The sequence below is a fragment of the Centroberyx affinis genome, unplaced genomic scaffold (assembly GCF_046629955.1).
Source record: "Centroberyx affinis isolate AG114_WGS23_722 - 3 ecotype Tasmania unplaced genomic scaffold, CSIRO-AGI_Caff_v1 ptg001860l_1, whole genome shotgun sequence".
NCBI classification, from domain to species: Eukaryota; Metazoa; Chordata; class Actinopteri; order Beryciformes; family Berycidae; genus Centroberyx; species Centroberyx affinis.
Window position 1 is genome coordinate 117,882 of NW_027280238.1, and position 20,117 is coordinate 137,998.

Below are 20,117 nucleotides of genomic sequence, written 5' to 3' on the forward strand. Positions count from 1 at the left end.
TTCTACCCGACGCGCTTTGTGTCCAGAAGGGATGACAGTAAAGTGTAGCTATCGTGTGATTTAATCTGTATTCATTTCAGGTCGCGGCTCGGAAACAGAGATCCAGGTTGCAGGGTGGAAGATTAAGACGAGGGAGGGTGGGGGTGGGGGGGGGGTCAAGCGAAACTGAGAGAGAGAGAGAGAGAGAGAGAGAGAGATAGAGAGGTTTTAAGATTGTATGTCCTTCGATAAATTTGTCAATTAATTATTACGATATTACTGAACCAGTGTTTTTTTGTTTATGTCACGCCGTCACTGTCAAGTAGTTTTGTATTTCTTGGCAATAAAGCAACTTGAATTGAAAGAGAGCGAGAGAGAGAGATAGAGAGAGAGAGAGAGGGAGAGAAGAGAGAGAGAGAGAGACAGAAAGAGAGGGGGAGAGAGAGGGGGGAAGAGAGAGAGGGAGACAGATATAGGAGAAGAAACTACAAGGAACTCTGTGTGTGTGTGTGTGTGTGTGTGAGAGAGAGAGAGAGAGATCAAGAAAGAGAGAAAAACTACTGTGTGAGAGAGAGAGAGGTGAGAGAGAGAGAGAGGAGAGAGAGAGAGAGAGAGAGAGAGAGAGAGAGAGAGAGAGAGAGAGTATCAGACCGGAGGACAGCAGCCACACGGCCTGGAGGCGTCTGTCCAGAAAAACCCGCTGACCCAGAATCAGATTTTCTTTCAGCTCCTTAATGGCTGAGGTTATGAATAGGGTGTTGGGTAATCTGACCTGAGATCTGCGGCCGGGGGGCGAGTCCGACTTCCCCCGGCTTATATCAGGTTGTACTTGACCTGCGGAGCGTTCACCATTTTAGCTAGCATGTTGTTAATCTGCTTAACAGAGCTTTAGAGAGATGGAGTTTCCCTCTCTCTCTCTCTCTCTCTCCTCTCTCTCTTTCACATACACACAACCCCACTTTCATTCTCTCACACACAAAGACACACTCTCTCACTCTGTCTCTCACACACACACACACACTCTCACTCCTCTCTGCGGTTGTACTCCATCTCTTCTGTTTTCATTTCCTCCCTCTCACCTTTCAGACCCTCTTACACACAATCTTATCCCCATCTGTCTCTTTCTCTCCCTTTCTCTTTGTTCCCTCTTTCACCATCGTCTGGGTTTCAGCGCATTACATCCACACGATACTTTCTCCTTCATACGTCTGTATCTGAGGCATTTAAACCGAAGCCCCGTCCTCCATACTGAGAACACAACAGATGAAACCATAGCATGTGACTCGCTGCGACAGATTTGACAGATTGGAACCAAAAAGCAAAGCGCTTTTTTTTTTTTTTATGTCCGTACACACTGTTCCCTTTGTGCAGCTTGTGTAGCCCCACTCAATTATGAAGTTTATGTATTTGCACCAAGTAGCCACTCTGGTTACAGTACTGGCCAATGTCTACACACAGTTTACACCAAGTCCTCCAAGAGCAATACGCTGGCAAAGTGAGTTACGCAACGCAACCTCAAGCTAGCGTGAAGTCACTCCGTCTGTCTGTCTGTCTGTCTGTCTGCCTCGCCTCCCTTCCCACCAAACATTTGTTTTGTCCTCTGTTTGTTGCGAGTCCAGTTAGCCGTGATGCTAACGCAGTCGCCGCCGTTTAAGCGTGTCCTAATTAGCGTCTGACATATGAAATATAAAGGGCTGTTTGAGAGCGGTGCAGGCTGCGTGGAACCGCAGCGTAATAGCTCAGACAGCAGGTTTGAGGGATGCCAGTTGGGTTTGGAACGGCATTATGGGTACGAGGGTTAGGCTCGGTGGCTTTGGGTTTGGATGAGGAGAGGAATAACATCGCGTCCCACGCCACCAAGAAACCAAACCGTACAATCTCCTCTCTATTTCGCCGCTGCTTAATTTGGCCTCTCTTCCCAAACCAGTGAAGCCGTTACATAAAAAATGTTTTACTGTTGCGGGATGAAGCAGAGCAGTTACAGTCCTGCTGTAAACATGATGGAGCTGCTGCTGATGATGATGATGATGTTGCAAGATTTTGTTGCATCTGGTGTTTGAGCATGTTGGTGATCTAGGAAATGAAGATTGTTCTACTTTTGCACTCATTGTAAAATGTTCTAAGAGCATCAGATAAATTACTAAAATGTCCTCTCTTAATATTTCCTTTCTCATGCCCCTTTCTCCATATAGATCAATAAGATTTGGAAAACATTTTTCTCCCTGGCTTTTATTTCTTTACCTGCACAATAGGTTTCTACATCTATTGAACTCCTTATTGTTAGTTGCTTCTCATGTTGGTGATCCAGGAATTTAAGTTTATTCTACAATCTACTCATTGTAGATCACTCTGGATCAGAGCATCAGCTAAATGCCCAAAATGTAAATATAACACAAAAGCATTATGTGCTCTCCAAGCGTAACTCACACTGTCTAACCTCTTAGGTAAAATAAGGACATTTGGGTGATTTTAACATTTCTGTAAAGCAGATTACAACAACTTGAGTCGATAGCATCCCCTTAGAACTCAGAAAACGCAGTGTTAATACCACTACTGAATAATATTTGTTTTGTGCATCATTACATGTGATTTTGTCCATGGTGGAGCCTGTAAATGTGTGCATGTCTGAGAGAGAGAGAGAGAGAGAGAGAGAGAGACAGAGAGAGAGAGACAGAGGGAGAGAGAGAGAGGTGAGAGAAAGAGAGAGAAAGCTCCCATCACACTCGCACACTAACGAGAGCCACTGACATTCAGTGAGAAGCTGGAGGCTGCTGTGTTTTGATATGAAGTCACCTTCTCCTCCACATCTTCCAGCCTTTGCGAGTCATGGGATGAGGTCACTTCCAAAAACACCGACCTTCCTGTTAACCAAGAGAAGGAGCGCTTCCTCAACCTGAGTTTGGAACAACAACAACGCTGGAACAATCAGCTGTTAGCCGGCTGGCTGCGCTGTCAAGTGTTTTTGTCTTTCACTCTTCTCTCCCTTCAACATCATTTGTGTATCTGCACTGCAAAAAATGACAAGCTGTCCAGTGATTTTAACTTGTTTCCAGACCTATCAAGCTTATTTCGTGATATTTTTAGTCAAATTATCTCCGGATAATTAATAAATCCATGTGATGCAATTTGGTTTATTGATGTGATGTACATGGATGTGATGTTTTTTATTTGGTGAGACCAAAGGCAATTTTCCTGCCATGGTGGGACAATAAAGTTCTATTCTATTCTATTCTATAAAATAAATAAAAACATAATAGAAAATTATTAAATATCATATAAAACAATGAAGACAAAAAACTTGAAACAAGAAACTTTCTCCAAGACAATTTCACTTTTACTAAGTAAATGTCCTGAAACAAGTTACATTATCCTAAAAATAAGCTTGATAAGTCTGGATACCAAGATACAATAACAAGTTTGTCAGTTTTTGCAGCGTGCGTGTGTGTGTGTGTGCGTGCGTATGTGTGTGTGTGTGTGTGTGTGTGTGTGTGTTTGTGTGTGTACAAGACTGGAAGTGGGGGTCATTCTCAGTTACAAGTTCACAGGGGTTTTAGGTTCAGTATCATGATCCTGCAGATAATCTCACAGAAACACACACACACACAGGTTTGAAATGAATTTTTAAATCCTCGCTCTGTAAAGCACTTTGTGACAACCTGTTTTGCCAAAACCAATCACCACACCCGCCTTGTATACATATAAATAGTTTATTAGTATCAGTAACATGTACAGAGGATTTTTCTCTCCATCCTTTATGCGGATAACATGCCAGAAATAGAAATCGACAGCGATAGAAAACGAGAGGTTATAAAAATAAGAGGATATACAGAACGTGTGTGTGTGTGTGTGTCAGTGTGTGTGTGTGTGTGTGCGTGTGTGTGTGTGCTTTGCTGTTCGAGAGGAAGAGTAAATCTTGGAATACAAAACCTAATCCCAGTCATCGTTTCTAGAACACCTCAAAGGATTCCGCCCGCTTTATAATCCCGAGTCACTGAGCGGTTTATACTCTGGAGCGGGAACAAGACGGCGACGCCCGCTCCTCCAGTATCCCAGAATGCATCTTACTTCTGCCGGTCGCATTTTCGCATAAACCGTCCATCATCTGATCGCAGCCGCTCCCGGTCAGGAAGTCTTTTTTTTACTGCAAAACAAACCGGCAGCCTGTTTTGTTGTTCATGTCTGTCTCTGGCGGTTTGTTTCTCTGTTTTCTTAGAAACCTTTTAAAGTAAAAATTTGGGTCTCTTTTTCCTTCCCAATCCAATACCACAAAGGTCGCCGGTCCAAAGCTAATTGGTTACAGTCCATCCGATGCAACGCGGCTGTGGAATGAGCCTTGTTCTCCCCTCGCACCTCCAAAGCTCCTGTGGCACGTTGGTCACAAAGAAGAAGTTGTCAGGTGAAAAGATAGGTAGGTTTAGCTGTTTAGCTGACGCTCCACAGCAACCTGACGGCAGGTGGTGGAGATGTTAAGAGGCAAAAGGTGCTTGTCTTTATTTTCTGCTGCTCCTCCTCTCCTCTCCTCTCCTCTCCTCCCTCTGTCCGTCCATCTCTCTTCACCTGATGCCTGTTGGGAGAAAGCTGAAGTGAAGACGAGGACACCAACACTTTCCTCATATTGAGTTGCAACCTCTTTTTTTGCACAATCCATACATCAGCTGTCTCAAGGCTAAAAAAATCCTTCTTTAAAGACCCCATGAAACTAGCCTGATATTCAGACTGAACAGCCATTTTGTTCCCACTCCATTATTCAGCCTGAGATTTCCTCGTAGTTAGCAGTTTTCTGTATTTGCTAACTTTACTATTGTATTTACTATTTTATTTGCTTATATTTTAGAATGTCGTTCATTTTTTGACAAAAATATTGTCTTTCTCTGAGCGAGAACAGGCAGAGCAACACCAGACTCGCTCGAATCGCTCGACAAAATCTGAAGAGCGGGCGGGACGAGATTCAGGAGTCTGGACCCAGGCTACCATGAGACGGCATCTTTACTTCCTTGATTTGATGTGTTTCCTGTTGAAACAGGATGTTAGGGCGGGGCATAACGCAGCGAGGGATCATTCAAAAGTCTAAATCATTAATCACTTATCACAGTATCAGTGAGGGAGAGAAAGGCAGTTTTACTTGATTGGAGGAGTGGAGGGGCGGGATTGTTCAATAATCTGTGATGTTTTATTGATACTGATTATATGATATGATATTCATATTTAAGATACTGTGATTTCCAGAAAGTAAAAGTAATGGGAGTTCATTTCTCCTTCCCCTCGTCTAGACCATCTACTTTTCTTTAGGGCTCAAACCTGTGACCTTTCAGTTACTGATCACCCTGCAGTCACATACTGGTGTATTCTTCTTCATTCACCGTGGTTTTACCACATGGTGGAGTGAGGAAAAAGTATAGTTTTGCTCTTTTTTTTTTACGATTCTTCTTTCTACACTTGGCTGTGGTTGAGGAGGGAGACTTGGAGAAGGGGTGGGGGGATTTCTTTGAAGAAGTGTGTGTGTGTGTGTGTGGGGGGGGGGGGGGTATAGCAGCCCTAAGGGAGGTATAATTTAAGTAGAGAGGAAAAACACAGTAAATACCTCAGATCTGTTATCAGCTCCTGTCGGTGTGGGGAGACACATTCAGACAGGAGACGCTGCTCACATGGGAAATGGGCGCACACTCACACACACACTCACACACACACTCACACACACACTCACACACACACACACACACACTCACACACACACACGCAAGCGCACAGGGACAGATGCATTCCTATACATTCATATACAGACACATTCAACACTTCTCACTTTTTCACTCACACAGATGTTCACAAATCTCTGACTCTCTTCGCTCTATTTCTATCATACACGCACACACACACCTACACACACACACACACACACACACACACACACAGCAGTACGCTCACCATTGTCTGTGTCTGAGTGTTGGCTGATGTGGCGTTTGTTGGTGCACAGGCATTCCAGGTGCTCCTCCAGCCTCACCTGCACCTCCCTCAGCTTGGGACGCCGCCGCACGTACTCCACCTTCGCCACCTGGAGAGAGAGAGAGGGAGGGGGAGGGAGAGAGGGAGGGAGGGACAGAGAGAGAGATAGAGAGGGAGGGAGAGAGAGAGAGAGGGAGAGAGAGAGAGGGAGGGAGGGACAGAGAGAGAGATAGAGAGGGAGAGAGAGAGAGAGAGAGGGAGAGAGAGAGAGCGAGAGAGGGGGAGGGAGAGAGGGAGAGAGAGAGGGAGGGAGAGAGAGGGAGAGAGAGGTATAGAGAGAGAGATAGAGTGGGACAGAGAGAGAGAGACAGAGAGAGAGAGAGGGGGGGAGACAGAGAGAGAGCGAGAGAGAGGGGGAGAGATAGAGAGAGAGATAGAGAGTGGGACAGAGAGAGAGATAGAGAGAGGGAGAGAGGGGGGGAGACAGAGAGAGAGAGAGAGGGAGAGAGAGAGGGAGGGAAAGAGATATAGAGTGGGACAGAGAGAGAGGTAGAGAGAGGGAGAGAGAGAGGGGGGAGACAGAGAGAGAGAGAGAGAGAGAGAGATATAGAGAGAGATAGAGAGAGAGATAGAGAGAGGGAGAGAGGGGGGGAGACAGAGAGAGAGAGAGAGGGAGAGAGAGAGGGAGGGAAAGAGATATAGAGTGGGACAGAGAGAGAGGTAGAGAGAGGGAGAGAGAGAGGGGGGGACAGAGAGAGAGGGAGAGAGAGAGCGTGTGAGAGAGAGGGAGAGAGAGAGGGAAGGAGAGATAGAGGGAGGGAGAGAGAGAGGGAGAGAGAGGGGGGGAGACAGGGAGAGAGAGAGAGAGAGGGAGAGAGAGAGGGAGAGAGAGAGAGGGAGATAGAGAGATATATATAGAGAGAGATAGAGAGGGGGGCAGAGAGAGAGAGAGAGAGGGAGGAAGAGAGAGAGAGAGATATATAGAGAGATAGAGGAGAGAGAGATATGTAGAGAGAGGGACGGAGAGAGAGAGAGAGAGAAAGAGAAATGGATGAAGGGAGACACAGACAAAAAGAGAAGGAGGCTTTTTCACCATGCCAGGAATAAAAAGCCGGGGAAAACACACGTGACATGTTTTAGATTGTTTTGGCATTAAAATCGTCAAATTGAAAGATATTGAATATCGGCACAAAATATTCTCAGCTTCAGTCCAAAGGAAAAAAATCCCATATTGGTCGAACCCTACTTGAAATGTCTCGCTGTAACCCAAGGAATCACACACTCTTTCTACCTCAAACTCTGCTGAACCCTCCGGAGCAGCATTCCAATTAACATGCGATACAGCGTATGTTATTAGCAAATGACAACAATGTCAGTCTGTACAAACACTGAGGTGTGTCTGCTCCTGTCTGGCTGAGTGGGCAGAGTGTGGCTTTAACACTGCCGGGGCGAAGGGTTTTGATTCCACTGAGCCCAGAGTATGAATTCATGTTAAGGCACTTTGGATAAAAGCATCCACCGAAGGGCAAATGTTATGTTTTGTTTGTCTGTGGATAAACATGACAAGGTGAAAAGCTGCTAACAAGACTTTCCACACCTGGAAAAAGCCCCATGTCTGTTCCTGGATATTGAAACAGATAAGAAATCTCTCTTTCTCTGCCACACACACACACAGATACACAAACAGACGCCCATGCACATATGCACCAACATACACATACAGAAACACTGACACACACACACACACACACACACACACACACACGACACACTGACGCTCATGCCAAGGCGGTGGAGCTCCAGGACGGATTGCACAAGCCTCCCTGGTTCAAGTCTGAACAGACTCGGAGACCGCGGGAGCCGAGAGATAAAACAACAGTCGCTCAGTGGCAGGCAGGCGGTTCAGCTGAGGTGACGACCCGCGCCTGCAGACAACCAATCAGGTGACGAGTTTCAGCGATCTCACTGTTAATAGAAAATATTAACGTTTCGTTCCAAAACAAGAAAAAAACGCCTACCCTCAGAAAAAGATTGTTGGGGCACACTAGTCATTTTAAGACCCTTGCTTCCAAAGTAGTTCTGTAGTTAAGGAAACAATCATCTGATGAATTTCAAATAGTGACATTTTACCAAAATGGATCGATAGCGTGGGTTCAAATCCCACCACTGCCACTTTGGGCCCTGTGATGGATAGGGGACATATGTAGGGTTTCCCCCCTTTCTGTAGAAAAATGTCCGCACTCACTTAGTATGTATTTATGACACAGCAGCAACAGCAACGTACGTGTTTCAGCCCTTGGCCTTCCACAGCGTTTCTATTTCCCCAGTGGTAGTGACCCGTATTCATACACAATCAGGGTCCTCAATTATCAATCAAGCAGTGCTAATAACTGTGAAAATACAACAAACATATTTACATATATACAATACAGTCTTAAGTATGAAAAAACAATTGCAGTCACACTTTTTGGACACATTACCATCAATCAGTTGTATAAGAAGCAGGACAATGTTCTCATTCACACCTTTGGGATACTCTCTCTGCCTTCTGCCCAGTGTATGCTGGGACAGGCTCCAGCCCACATGCCTCTAAAAGGGATTAAAGTAATAATCTGCAACACTGTCATATAAACAAATGTCCATTTGATGTGTCACAGGTTGATGTAACACAACTGTGATTCAACCTGTATCCAGTTAATGAAAGATTTCACATTTGCTGTTCTAAACGCCCGGAGTCTGGAAGGTCTTTCCCGGGGAAAAATCCTCCGGCTGTTTGGAGTAAATAAAAGAAGAACTGGGTAGTTAGCATGAGCAGTGATAGCCACCATGGCTGAAGACAAAGACAAAGAAAAGAGAGACTCAAACTGCATCAACAGAAAATCCAAGGAAAAAGACGTCACAGTCCCGCCCACATTGTTTGATTGACAGGTGATCTGTGGGAAGAGCAGTGCAGAAACACCACAGCAATGAGCGCTGAGCAACCAAGATGTCACCAAAATAAAATAAAAAAGAGAATTTGACAGATTACCACTCAAAGCAGGTAGAGAAAATGAATGAATGAATTGAAATGTGGATGAACTGTCACTGATTCATCACTGTGTGCGCTCTTCATATAAAGTTAAGTAAAGTAAAGTTATTATATAATTTCCGCTCTGCAGTTCCCTCTTAGATGTTTTGAGACACACAGACATAACAGACACAGTGAAGTCAAGTGTCTGTTTCTGCGGTGGAAATTGGGATGGACAGGAGGCAGAGTGTGAATCCCATACAGGCAGCCAAGAGCAGTGGGCAGCCATTCAAAAGCACACACACACACTGACACACACACACACACACACACACTGACACACACTCACTCGTGCAATCTTTCTCTTTCTTTCTCACACACGGACACAGAATCTTAACCTCACCGCTGTAATATCACAAACTGCTGAACATCCCCTCTGGCTCTGTGTGTGTGTGTGTATGTGTGTGTGTGTGTGTGTGTGTGTGTGTGTGTGTGTGTGTGTGTGTGTGTGTGTGTGTGTATGTGTGTGTGTTTCCCGCACTCGTCACCGTTTAGCCTCTGAGCGCTGGATCCCAGGATATGCGGCAGACTTTACTTTTGATTTCCTCTCAGGCAGACAAAGGACGGATCCTTTCATCTCAGACCGGCTATCAGAGGGCCAAAGCACAGAGAATCAAACTCGCCCTCCTCCTCCTCCTCTTCCTCATTCGCCTCTTCTTCCTCCCTTTCCATCTCCACCTCATCATTTGTTCATCCTCCCCACCTCCATCCCTTCTCTCATCTCCTCTCTGCTCTTATTCTCTTTTCTCAGCTTCCAGCCTCTTTCCGTTTCCTCTCTCATTCACTTATTTTTTTGGCTTTTAAATCACTTCTTAAAACACATTTTTATACACTTGCTTTTATATAAGGGTTTGTATTTTGCCTGCTTTCTAATCTTGTTTTCATTTTTTTTGCATTTTTATTTTTGCAACCAATTTTATTTTGGAATGTAGCCCCCAATTCTCCCCAAATCTCATTTTCTTACATTTTGTGCTTCCCAATTTCCATCCTCTTTTTCCACATTTTACTATCCCTTGCTTCCCTACTCCCTACTATCCCATGCCTTTTATGAAGCACTTTGTAAACTCTTTTCCACTCTCTTTTATTTTAATCACTTTCTGGAGCGATGCCACCATCTCTGCTCTTCACTTTCCCACTCTATTAATCATCTCTGTCTCCCTCAGATATGTCAGCTATTTATTTATTAGACTATGTAGTGTTTGTATAGAGAAACAGATTACAGTGGGGCTTTTGAGAGGGGAGAAAATGGGCAAAAATCCTTAATTATCAGAAGGATTCAAACTTGCATGGTGAGATCCCTTTCCAGTGTGTATAACATACACACACACACCCACATGCACACACACACACACACACACACACCCACATGCACACACACACACACCTTGAGCAGGCGCCCAGTTGGCATGATGTGACTGTGAACCAGTGGGGTTTACTGAGTCTTCGGCTCTGGCAGAGATCAAAAGGAAGCTATTATGTTCCTGGACTGAACCAGTGCCAGACACACACATACACACACGTGGACACACACACACACACACACACACACACACACACACACACACACACAAACACACGCACGCACACAACGGTTAAGCTCGGGGGAGTAATTGTTTTTGGCAGGTGTATACTGTATACCTTCAGTAAGTGGGTGTGTGTCAAATGTCAAATGGTAAAGTGTGTATACATGTGCCTTCAAGTGTGTACATCCAGGACTGATGTACTCAACCACCACAAGACAAATAATAGATACCTTTCGCTAAATGTTTGGAGAGTGACAGAAGAGTGACAATAAAAGTAAAGACCGTCACATTTTCGCCTCTTCTACCCTTTTTGCACTTTTTGCCCCCTTCATCGTATTTTCACACAGTTCTGTCAGGGAGGAAGAGATCAAAGCATTAAAACTTCGCTTTGTCACTCCTCCAACATGGTGGCCAGGTCCTCGTAACCATCGGCAACCGTTCTCCAAACATCTGACAGGCCGCTATAGGAGAGATATGATCATTGTCGGACATGATAGACACTGCCAAGCAAGCAAGTGTCTATAGAAGCTTCAATGTGTTTGTGATACTCTGTTGCTGAAATGCATCTTTTTCTCTTGTCCCCCTCCACTGAGAGGTCAAAGGTCAGGCTCAGCTGCAGACAACAGCCTTGGAGCTGGAAGGGATTCAGTGTCTTGCTCAAAGACACTTCAGCAGGATGGATGGTTGGCAACATGAGGGCTCGAACCCTTGCCTTCCAGTTGAAGGACGGTCTCCCTAATAGCTACTCCATACAGTATATACGATATACACAAACTATATACACAGTACAGTATATGTGTATACAGTAATGCCTGGATTACCCCCCCACCACCACACACACACAGCCTGTGATCACCATTCAGTCCAAACAACACAAAAAAATCTTCAATTTACAACTACTGAAAATTGTATGAGAGGCCAAATTAGCCAAATTAGATTTGTTGGTTGCGTTTGTTTACATAACCCCTCCTCTACTGCCATATTGCCATATTCAGATGTATATTTTATTTTTCTTTGCTGTATCCTGTCTATCCTATTTGTTTCTGTACGGACCTAATTTCCCCATGGCGATATTTAAGGTTTCATCTTATCTTACAGAGAACATTTCTAAAAAGGATCTTTAATGAACTTTATTTTTCTTGGTCTTTTATTTGAATTTTATCCTTTTCATTTTGTCTCGATGCTTTTAATGTTTTATGTAAAGCACTTTGAATTGCCCTGTTGCTGAAATGTGCTATATAAATAAACTTGCCTTGCCTTGCCTTGCCTTTAGAGCACCAAAAGCCTAAAGCACCATTTTCAGGTAGTATGTATTTTTGTGAGGAGTGTACCTTGACGGTGCGGTGGTGCTTGCGGGCCGGCTGGCAGCGCATGTTGCTGGTGTTGCAGCAGCCGGTGCAGCGCTTCACCTCCACACAGGGGGGCCAGATGATGAAGTTGGCTGAGGTGGGATCCACCTGGCTCCTGGGGATCTCATAGATCACCGTCCGCACCTTACACACCGCCGGCAAGGCCTCTTCCACCACTGCAATGGAATAACAGGGTCGAAGGTTTCAGGAGCAATTTACTTGACAATGGCATTAAACCAGCGTATCAAGCTGTGTGTTAACCTATGGAAAAATACTGCAGCAAACCTTTTTTGCAAGTGGTTGTTTTAGTACATTACACATTTTGTCCCTTTATTGTGCTGTGACATCCTTGTAATTACATTATATTGGATGCATTATTTTCATTTACATAATAAGTATTATAGAAATCTAACAATACAATAAGTTAAAGTAATGATTCGTGACATTTTCATATAAATAAATGTCAGTTTTGCTACTCTCTTTCATGGATTGATCATAACAGTACATAACAACAGTGATTCAACCTATACCCAGGTCATGGAACTTTTTACTTTTGCTGTGCTAAACACGGTGTCTGGTAGGTCTTTCCAGGGAAAAATACTCTGGCTACAGGAAGTGATGCGCTTTATGTTTCTGGCAGCAGCAACAGCGGTTTGTTTGGAATAAACAGAAGAAGAAGAACTGGGTAGTTAGTATGAGCAGCGAGAGCCACCATGGCTGAACAGACAAAGAAAAGAGAAACTCAAACTACATCAACAGAAAATCCAAGGAAAAAGACGACACAGTCCCGCCCACACTGTTTGATTGACAGGTGATCTCTCTACACAGAGCGTTCAAGTGTGCCTCTGTGTGTGTGTGTGTGTGTGTGTGTCTCACCAGTGCTCCTCCTGTGCCTGGTGTGTGTGTGTGCTCTCTTCAGGTCGGGGTAGCTGTGGGAGAAGTCCTTGTGGTAGCCGTGTTTGGTCTCCTCGATCACCTCGTTCTCTGGACGAAGACACAACACACACACACACTCAGACGTCATACACACACACACACTAAGAACAACACTGTTCATAAACATTCTCAGCTCCCTACATCCAACACACACACACGCTCAGACACACAATCTGAGAATAATACACACACACTCTCTCTTATGGTTATGATTAACAGCTGTTTATGTTTATGGTTTTTGATTATTTTTTCCTGTTAAGCAGTGAATATCTGTGAATATTTGCTGTCTCTAGTCCTCCAATGATTTATCAATTAAAATAACCTTATGAGAGAAATTAAAAATTATTATTTGGTGTCACATTTCACTAGTTTTGGCAGTGGGGACACAGGTAAATTTGTTACTGATACTGTGCAGGTGCTGTGGCTTTAAGCCTTGCACTCCTTACCACTTACTCTTGTGATGCTGGTGATCTAGGAATTTATTTTTCTTCTACTGTTGTACCCATTGGCTCTGTTTACATCCACGGAGCAGCCTGGCTATTGGCCACTTGTTCGTGTTAAGTTGTTTACAGTGCATGCACCTTTGAAACCCTGCGACCGAGTCTCTCTGTTGCCATGAATAAACCAGCTAACAGAATATTAAAACGAAGTATGAAAAGGTTCAGCCGCCAGCTCCCGCCTCCCTGTTTGACTGATTAACAGTGATGAACACATCTAATACAGTGGAAAGAAATTATGATCCCAGTAGTAATAGTGCTATTCCCCACCATGTGTTCTGTAGACATCAAAACATACCCAATGCTGTGTGAGTCTGTGCAGACGGTGAAAATCCAAAAGTGAAAGGAGTGAGACGTTTCCATGCCACAGTAACCTGTTTCACATCAGAGTGAGCCAGGCATCTTAACCAGGTTTCACATAATCAGAGTCTGAGCTTAATCCAGTTACTCTAACCGAGTTATGATGTTTACATGTGTCGACCCAAAACCTGAAGGTTAAGAACAGAAGTCTCCGTGCGTGTACATTCTTAATCCAATTCACACAGATGCACACTCATGCATGTACACACACTTACTGACTCTCACCACACACACACACACACACACACACACACACACACACACACACAACACACACACACACACACACACAAACACTCACACTGAATCCGAGGAATGCACTCTAAGGTCACTCATGGGCCGAAGTAATGAGTTTCTTTCTGCATCAGAACTTTATAACTGAAAAGATGTTGTTTATTCTGCCAGAACTGAGAATACTGTACAGAAGAGTGGACACTTGTACTTCGAATTAGGTGAAAGTGAGCGGCATTAGATCCCAAGTTGTAACTGGCCTGCTATCTGAGCGCTCACACAGAGAAGTGGACTTTTATGTGAGTTTGATTTGCATTTTTGCTCATCTACACTGTTGGATGTTGTCTGTCAAAACTTCAATGTTTAATATGCTGCTTAATATGCGGCCAGCTAGGCCTCTTCTGAAAAAAGAATAATCTCAATGGGCAAAGCTGCTTAAATAAAGGTAAAAAAAAATATATATTTACAGCATTGGAGTGGCGATCTGAGGCCAATTAACCTCTAAAGTCCTATAAACGTGTAGATGTTAGATGTCAAAGATCCTGGACCTGCCACAGTGAACTCACTGAGAGAAAAACATATCAGTGAACAGCTGTTTATGTGGCAGCAGGCAGATGTGTGTGTTTGAGTATGTGTGTGACTGTGTGTGTGTGTGAATCTGGGGGAGAGAAAGAGAGTCAATCTAGAGAGAGCGAGAGAGCGAGAGAGAGAGAGAGAGAGAGCGAGAGAGAGAGAGAGAGAGCGAGAGAGAGAGAGAGAGAGAGAGAGAGAGAGAGAGAGACTGACAGACTGACAGACAGAGGAGGAGAAACAGAGACAAAAATAGGAGGGGCTTTTCCACCCAGCCAAGAATAAAATTCTAGGGGAAATATTGAATCACTGTAATTTGTTTGAAGGTTTTGGCACAAAGATTATTAAATTTGAAGATATTGGATATTGGCACAAAATATATCAGCGGGTTCAGTCCAAAGAAAAATCTCAGTAGCAATATTGGCCCTCAAAACACAGTAGAACCCTACTGGAAATGTCTTGTGTGTAATCCTAGAAACTATGTGCTCTCTTTAACTCAAAATGAACCCTCCAATAAATGTTATGCATAAATCAGGACAGCACTCCAGTTAATCTGCAATATACTGTATATCATATAAATGTTTCAGACAGGACAATTCTTCAGCTTGCAGCAGTGTGTGTGTGTGTGTGTGTTTGTGTGGTCTTTCCACTACAGTGATCACACCACAGAGAGCTTTCTTTCACTAAGAGTATGTGTGGTCGCTGTCCAACTTCTGTCCCTATGGATGGTGCAGACGTGTGTGCGTGTGTGTGCATATTTCTTCTGTAGATGTTTGAGTGTGCAAGCTTGCATGTGTGTTTGTGTGCGTGCATGCATGCATGTCTGTTCCACAATCTGAACCTGAACAAGATTTATCTTGTCTTGTAAAAAACATAACATAATATTAAGTTTTCACATCATAAAAAAACCCCTATAGACACCCTCCATCCAGCCGGGTTCTTGCAGAATGCAGCTAATTCACTAGTTATACTACCAGTCTATCTTTATGATGATGTTAGTTATTCATTCCCAACCTTTTTAAGTGTGTTGACAGCAGAGAAATTGATGAATAAATCTAAACTAATGATAGCCTGACAAAACATCCAAATCAATATTTTGATTTGGTTCACTGATGATTTAAAAACACAAATCATCAAGGGAGGGGTGAACTGTGTTCCCCACCGGTGTGTTTTTCCCACCTGGCCCTGCCTCTCTGTGTGTATCAACATCCACTGACTGTACAAGATGCTGTAAAAGACAATGTGTGTTTGCAAAGCGATCACAGTATCATCACATCATTTCAACACTTTCCACTGCCAAACCACAGGATATCCACAGACTTGTTCATATGCAATACTATGCAAAGACTGTGTGTATAGTGTGTATTTCTGCGTGTGTGTGTGTGTGTGTGTGTGTGTGTGTGTGTGTGCGTGATTCCCGGAAATGAGTATAAATGATGTCTGGGCAGGACCGTTTTAATTTGATTCCGAATGCCAAACCCTCACTTTGTTTGGATCCTGTGTGTGTGTGTGTGTGTGTGTGTGTGTGTGTGCGTCACTCTCGCCTACGTGCAGGAACTCATTGCCATGTGTGTGTGTGTGCGTGCGTGCAGTCACGCACACACGCCTGCGTACGTACACAATGTGGTTCTGAAGCACAACAAAGTCCGCCCCCCCCCCTCCATCTCCCTCTCTGTCTCTCTCTCCTTCTCTGTGTGTGTGTGTGTGTGTGTGTGTGTGTCTCTCCCTCTCTCTCCTTCTGTGTGTGTGTCTCTCCCTCTCTCTCCTGTGTGTGTGTCTCTCCCTCTCTCTCCCCCTGACATGCAGGAATTTGAGCATGAATTATACATAGCAACACAGCAGCCTTCCAGCGGGCCCTGCTCTCAAACCAATAATGGGCAGAATGACAACAGCATAATGAAGTGAGCCACTTGACCCCCACCAAGCCGGGGAGCCGTCACACTCGACATTTGCATCTCAATGATGCCAGGATTAATGGTGGCACCGCTCGGCGCAGGAGACATGAAAAATGAATCAACTATTTTTCACAGGCAATAAGAAGTTCAGGACAGAGAAGTTTGCGCGGATGGAATTTATAGTCTGACTCGGGGCGCAAACGCAATAAAGCCTGTTTTATGCCGCAGCTATTTCCTCCTGCTTCACCTCGCTAATTCAGTCACTTCTGATTTATTACCTAGATAATAAGCAACAGCATCAACCGTGGATGTTAAAGGGGAATACCGGTGTCATTTAGAGTTATAGCCCATTTTCATCTGTTTACGTCCACGTTTATATTTCCATCAGTCATTTCGCAATACATGCTGTGTGTAATTAGATTTTTTTTAACATTTACTTGTTTTTTTGCTGTTTTTGAAGCACAAACCTAGCTTGATATGAACTGCTGCCTCAGCTAACAAAGACGTTCCCCAAATAAAATGATATAGATGTGACAATAAAGTTTGCAAGGTTTGTATTTGAGGGATTATTTCCCTCAGACTTCCATTTCTGCCTGTGGGTGTCAGGTGATTGTCAGTATGCAGAGGGTAATGTAATGCAGCACTGATATGAAAACACTCTGAGAAACTTTGACAAAAGCAAATGAAGGCTTCATGTTTACTCTGATGAATTATCTCTCTGCATTATCTGTGTAGACAAACCAGGAATAACTGAAAGGAGAGGGACAACTAGACGATTGGCACAAACTTAAAAAAACCCCACTGGTATTATCCTTTAAAAGCCAGGCCTCATTCCTGGTTAGGTCTATACTGGTCTTGGTGGCTAATAAGCACAAAGCAAACTTTGACAGCAGCAGTCCCAAAAGTTCATGGAGGGTGTAAGGAGCGGGACGGGTCCGCCGGTCTCCTAGCAACATCCGGTGAGGCGTTCCGACTAGAGGACAGCATCCTCTTACTGTGCATTGAACCAGATCCAACTAATACCTCAATTCAGTGTCTTTGAAGGCACAATGTGTGTATGTGGGGATGGTGGGGATGGTGGGGGTTGGGGGGGGGGGGGGGAGAGCAGCCCTGGCTAGCCCATGCAAGCCTCTGGTGGCGTGGCTCAGGTTTGTCAGCCAGGAACTGTGTGTGTGTGTGTCAAACTAAGTTAAGCCCCGCTCTCGGAGCAGGAGTGCTGATCTACCTACATCATTTGTTGTTCTTTCAGGTTGCTGTGAATGAAATGGTACAGGGAGATAAAATGTGATCCTACCATTGCTATTACTTTGAGATGTTAGATACATTTTGGTACAGAGGTCCAATGCACTGGCTATGAGCCTGTACTGCACCTTGAAAAACGGCTGGCTGGGTATTTAGGCATTATGGCGCTCATAAAACAAAACGTCATATGAACTGAATTGTGTATTACCGTGCTTTCTCAATGGGTTCATTTTTCAGAGGCTCAGTAATCCAGCTTGTAAGGGTGAGAGAGGTTGTATTATAATGAAGCGCTTTACCTACGGAGTCTATCTCTAGCAGCCGCTGGAGGTCGCTGATGCTGCGGATCTCGCTGCGGGACAGCCGCTCCAGCAGCTCCCGGGGGAGAGGAGACTCCTGCGGGAAGAGAACAGCGGTATAGGCATTTTACTAAGGATGGATGGAGATAGATTCTCAAAGTCGCTTTTAAAATGCGTCTTTTGGTGCGTAAAATGGCGCAGTCAGGCGATTATTCGTTCTCTACACGTAGATGTGAAGGTGGTCATGTGCCGGCTCGTCATACTTGTTGCATTTATCTAAAAGTGACAGAAGAAATGCCTGAGATGGTCGGTGTTCATTGCACCAAAGAATGAGTTAACATTTGTGCGTAATTACGCAGCGATTGTGGATTTCATCTGTTGCATGCACAGCAATTACCATAAATAGCCCTACTGTTTCTCAATGTGTTGCAATGCGTAAGAATCCTCTAAATTACACGTCTATGAATGGAAAAAATCTAACTGCAGCATCTGACCAGGCAAACAGCAGCAAAAAAAACAACCACAGTCTGTTTCCGTGCGGCTTACCTCAGCAGCGGTGCGTAACAGGCACAGGCAGCCGGCGAGGAGGTGGTAGACCGCGGCTCTCATCTCCTCTCAGGTCGGCTGCATGGGCACCAGGACGGGGCGAAGGTCCAATGTAGGAGCCGGGGTGTCGCTCCCAGGTCCCGGGAACCCAGAACCATCCCTTGGGAGGACGGGCCACCTCCACGGCCTTAGCGGGAGAGTGAGCCCCAAGCGTCTAAAACTTAAGATGGGCTTTGCACTCCTGGCTGTAATGTTGCTGAAGCAGGAATTTAGGCTTATTCTGCCTCTGCACTCACTATAAGTCACTCTGGATAAGAGTGTGGGCTAAATGCCAAAAAATATAAACGTGACTATAAAGCACGGCTTTGTCAGGGTTGTCGAGAAAAAGAACACAGTTGCACAGCCTTTGTCTGCTGGTCTAAACCATTTTTTTCTGCACATCAAGCAATCAAACTTAATTGAGGTCAAGTTGATGTCCACCTACTCCACGTTTTGGCAACAAACGAACAGGTGAGGTGTCGAAATATGCAAACTTTCCTTTTACATTTACAGATCCAAGCTTATCCGTCATTGTGTCCTTAAAATAATCCGTTCCAACTCAGAGACACATTTGTGCGTCCTGCGGCGTTTGAGCATTTTGGCACTTTGTGTGCGCAAAACATCATGAAATGGGTTACATCCTTGAAATGTAAACTTCCAAATAATTGTCAGTTTTTGTCCTGTAGACGAGGAAGAAAAGGCAAATGGCATGAACAAAAGCAACAAAAATCTCTCAGCTTTGCTGTCCCGAGGAGTTTCATCAGTTCCCAGCGGTCCTGTGATCTCCGGGGTGAATGAAGTCGGGATGCTTTCAGTCACAGGATATAGCGATGCGCGTCCCCGTGGCACTAAACTGCGAGCGCGCTTTGCATAGTACAGAACGTTAGCCTTTCATGGGAGCATTTTACTGAGGGAGTAAATCCTAAAATATGGCGAAGTCCCTGCATCTGATATCACCTGCCACCAAAACTGCCAACACCGGTTATACTCAATACATTTCTGGAGACAAAATGGCACAATATTGACTGATAACATTAGATATTATTTGGTCAAAGTGATGATTCTTTAGACGTACCTCACCAAATTATCAGCTTAGAGGGAAAACTTGTTCAGAAAGCTCCTCTCGTGTTTTTTTTTTTTACATATGATCTCCAAATAAATTTGTCCATTCTTGCTTGATCATTGCTCTGCATCATGATAGAAACCATGAGATCAAATGTGACTCACTTCCATACCTTGTCTTGTCATACTGCACCAAGTTGACGGCCATGGACTCAGGCAAGTTCAGGCTTTGGAGACAAATGCTGATGATGATGGTGATGAAGATAAATTGAGTTGTTCTTGTACAGCGCTGAAGACTGTTCCACTGACTGGTTATTAACTGTATTTAGGTAGGCGAATTTATAACAAACCCCCCCTACATTTGTGAATGAGTCACTTCTCCCTCCATTTCCATCCTCCCTAACTGTGTGTGTGTGTGTGTGTGTGTGTGTGAGTGAGTGAGTGAGTGAGACAGATCAGTGACCGTGTCTGTGGTTAATTGCTGTGTAATAAAGCTCATTAATGAGTGTCCAGACCGGAGACAAGACTGACTGCGCTGAGAGAGAGAGAGAGAGAGGGAGAGGGAGAGGGAGAGAGAGAGAAAAT

The 20,117-nt window shown here is 44.4% G+C and overlaps 1 protein-coding gene across 2 annotated transcripts; it reads right to left on the minus strand.

Moving 5' to 3' along the window:
• Positions 1-3,741: 3,741 nt before the first annotated feature.
• Positions 3,742-19,247, minus strand: LOC139653067 (platelet-derived growth factor subunit A-like). Of its 2 annotated transcripts, XM_071530025.1 has the most exons (7): positions 18,432-19,247; positions 17,886-17,982; positions 17,355-17,363; positions 12,741-12,842; positions 11,841-12,034; positions 5,902-6,028; positions 3,742-4,543 (listed from the first exon to the last, which is right to left on the minus strand). In XM_071530025.1, the coding sequence occupies exons 1-7, from the start codon at positions 18,492-18,494 to the stop codon at positions 4,533-4,535; spliced, it is 603 nt and encodes a 200-aa protein (XP_071386126.1). In that variant the 5' UTR covers positions 18,495-19,247; the 3' UTR covers positions 3,742-4,532. The 2 variants fall into 2 exon arrangements, with proteins under 2 accessions (XP_071386126.1, XP_071386125.1); XM_071530024.1 differs by lacking the exon at positions 17,355-17,363 and having other exon boundaries at positions 12,735-12,842.
• Between the last annotated feature and the right edge of the window lie 870 nt (positions 19,248-20,117).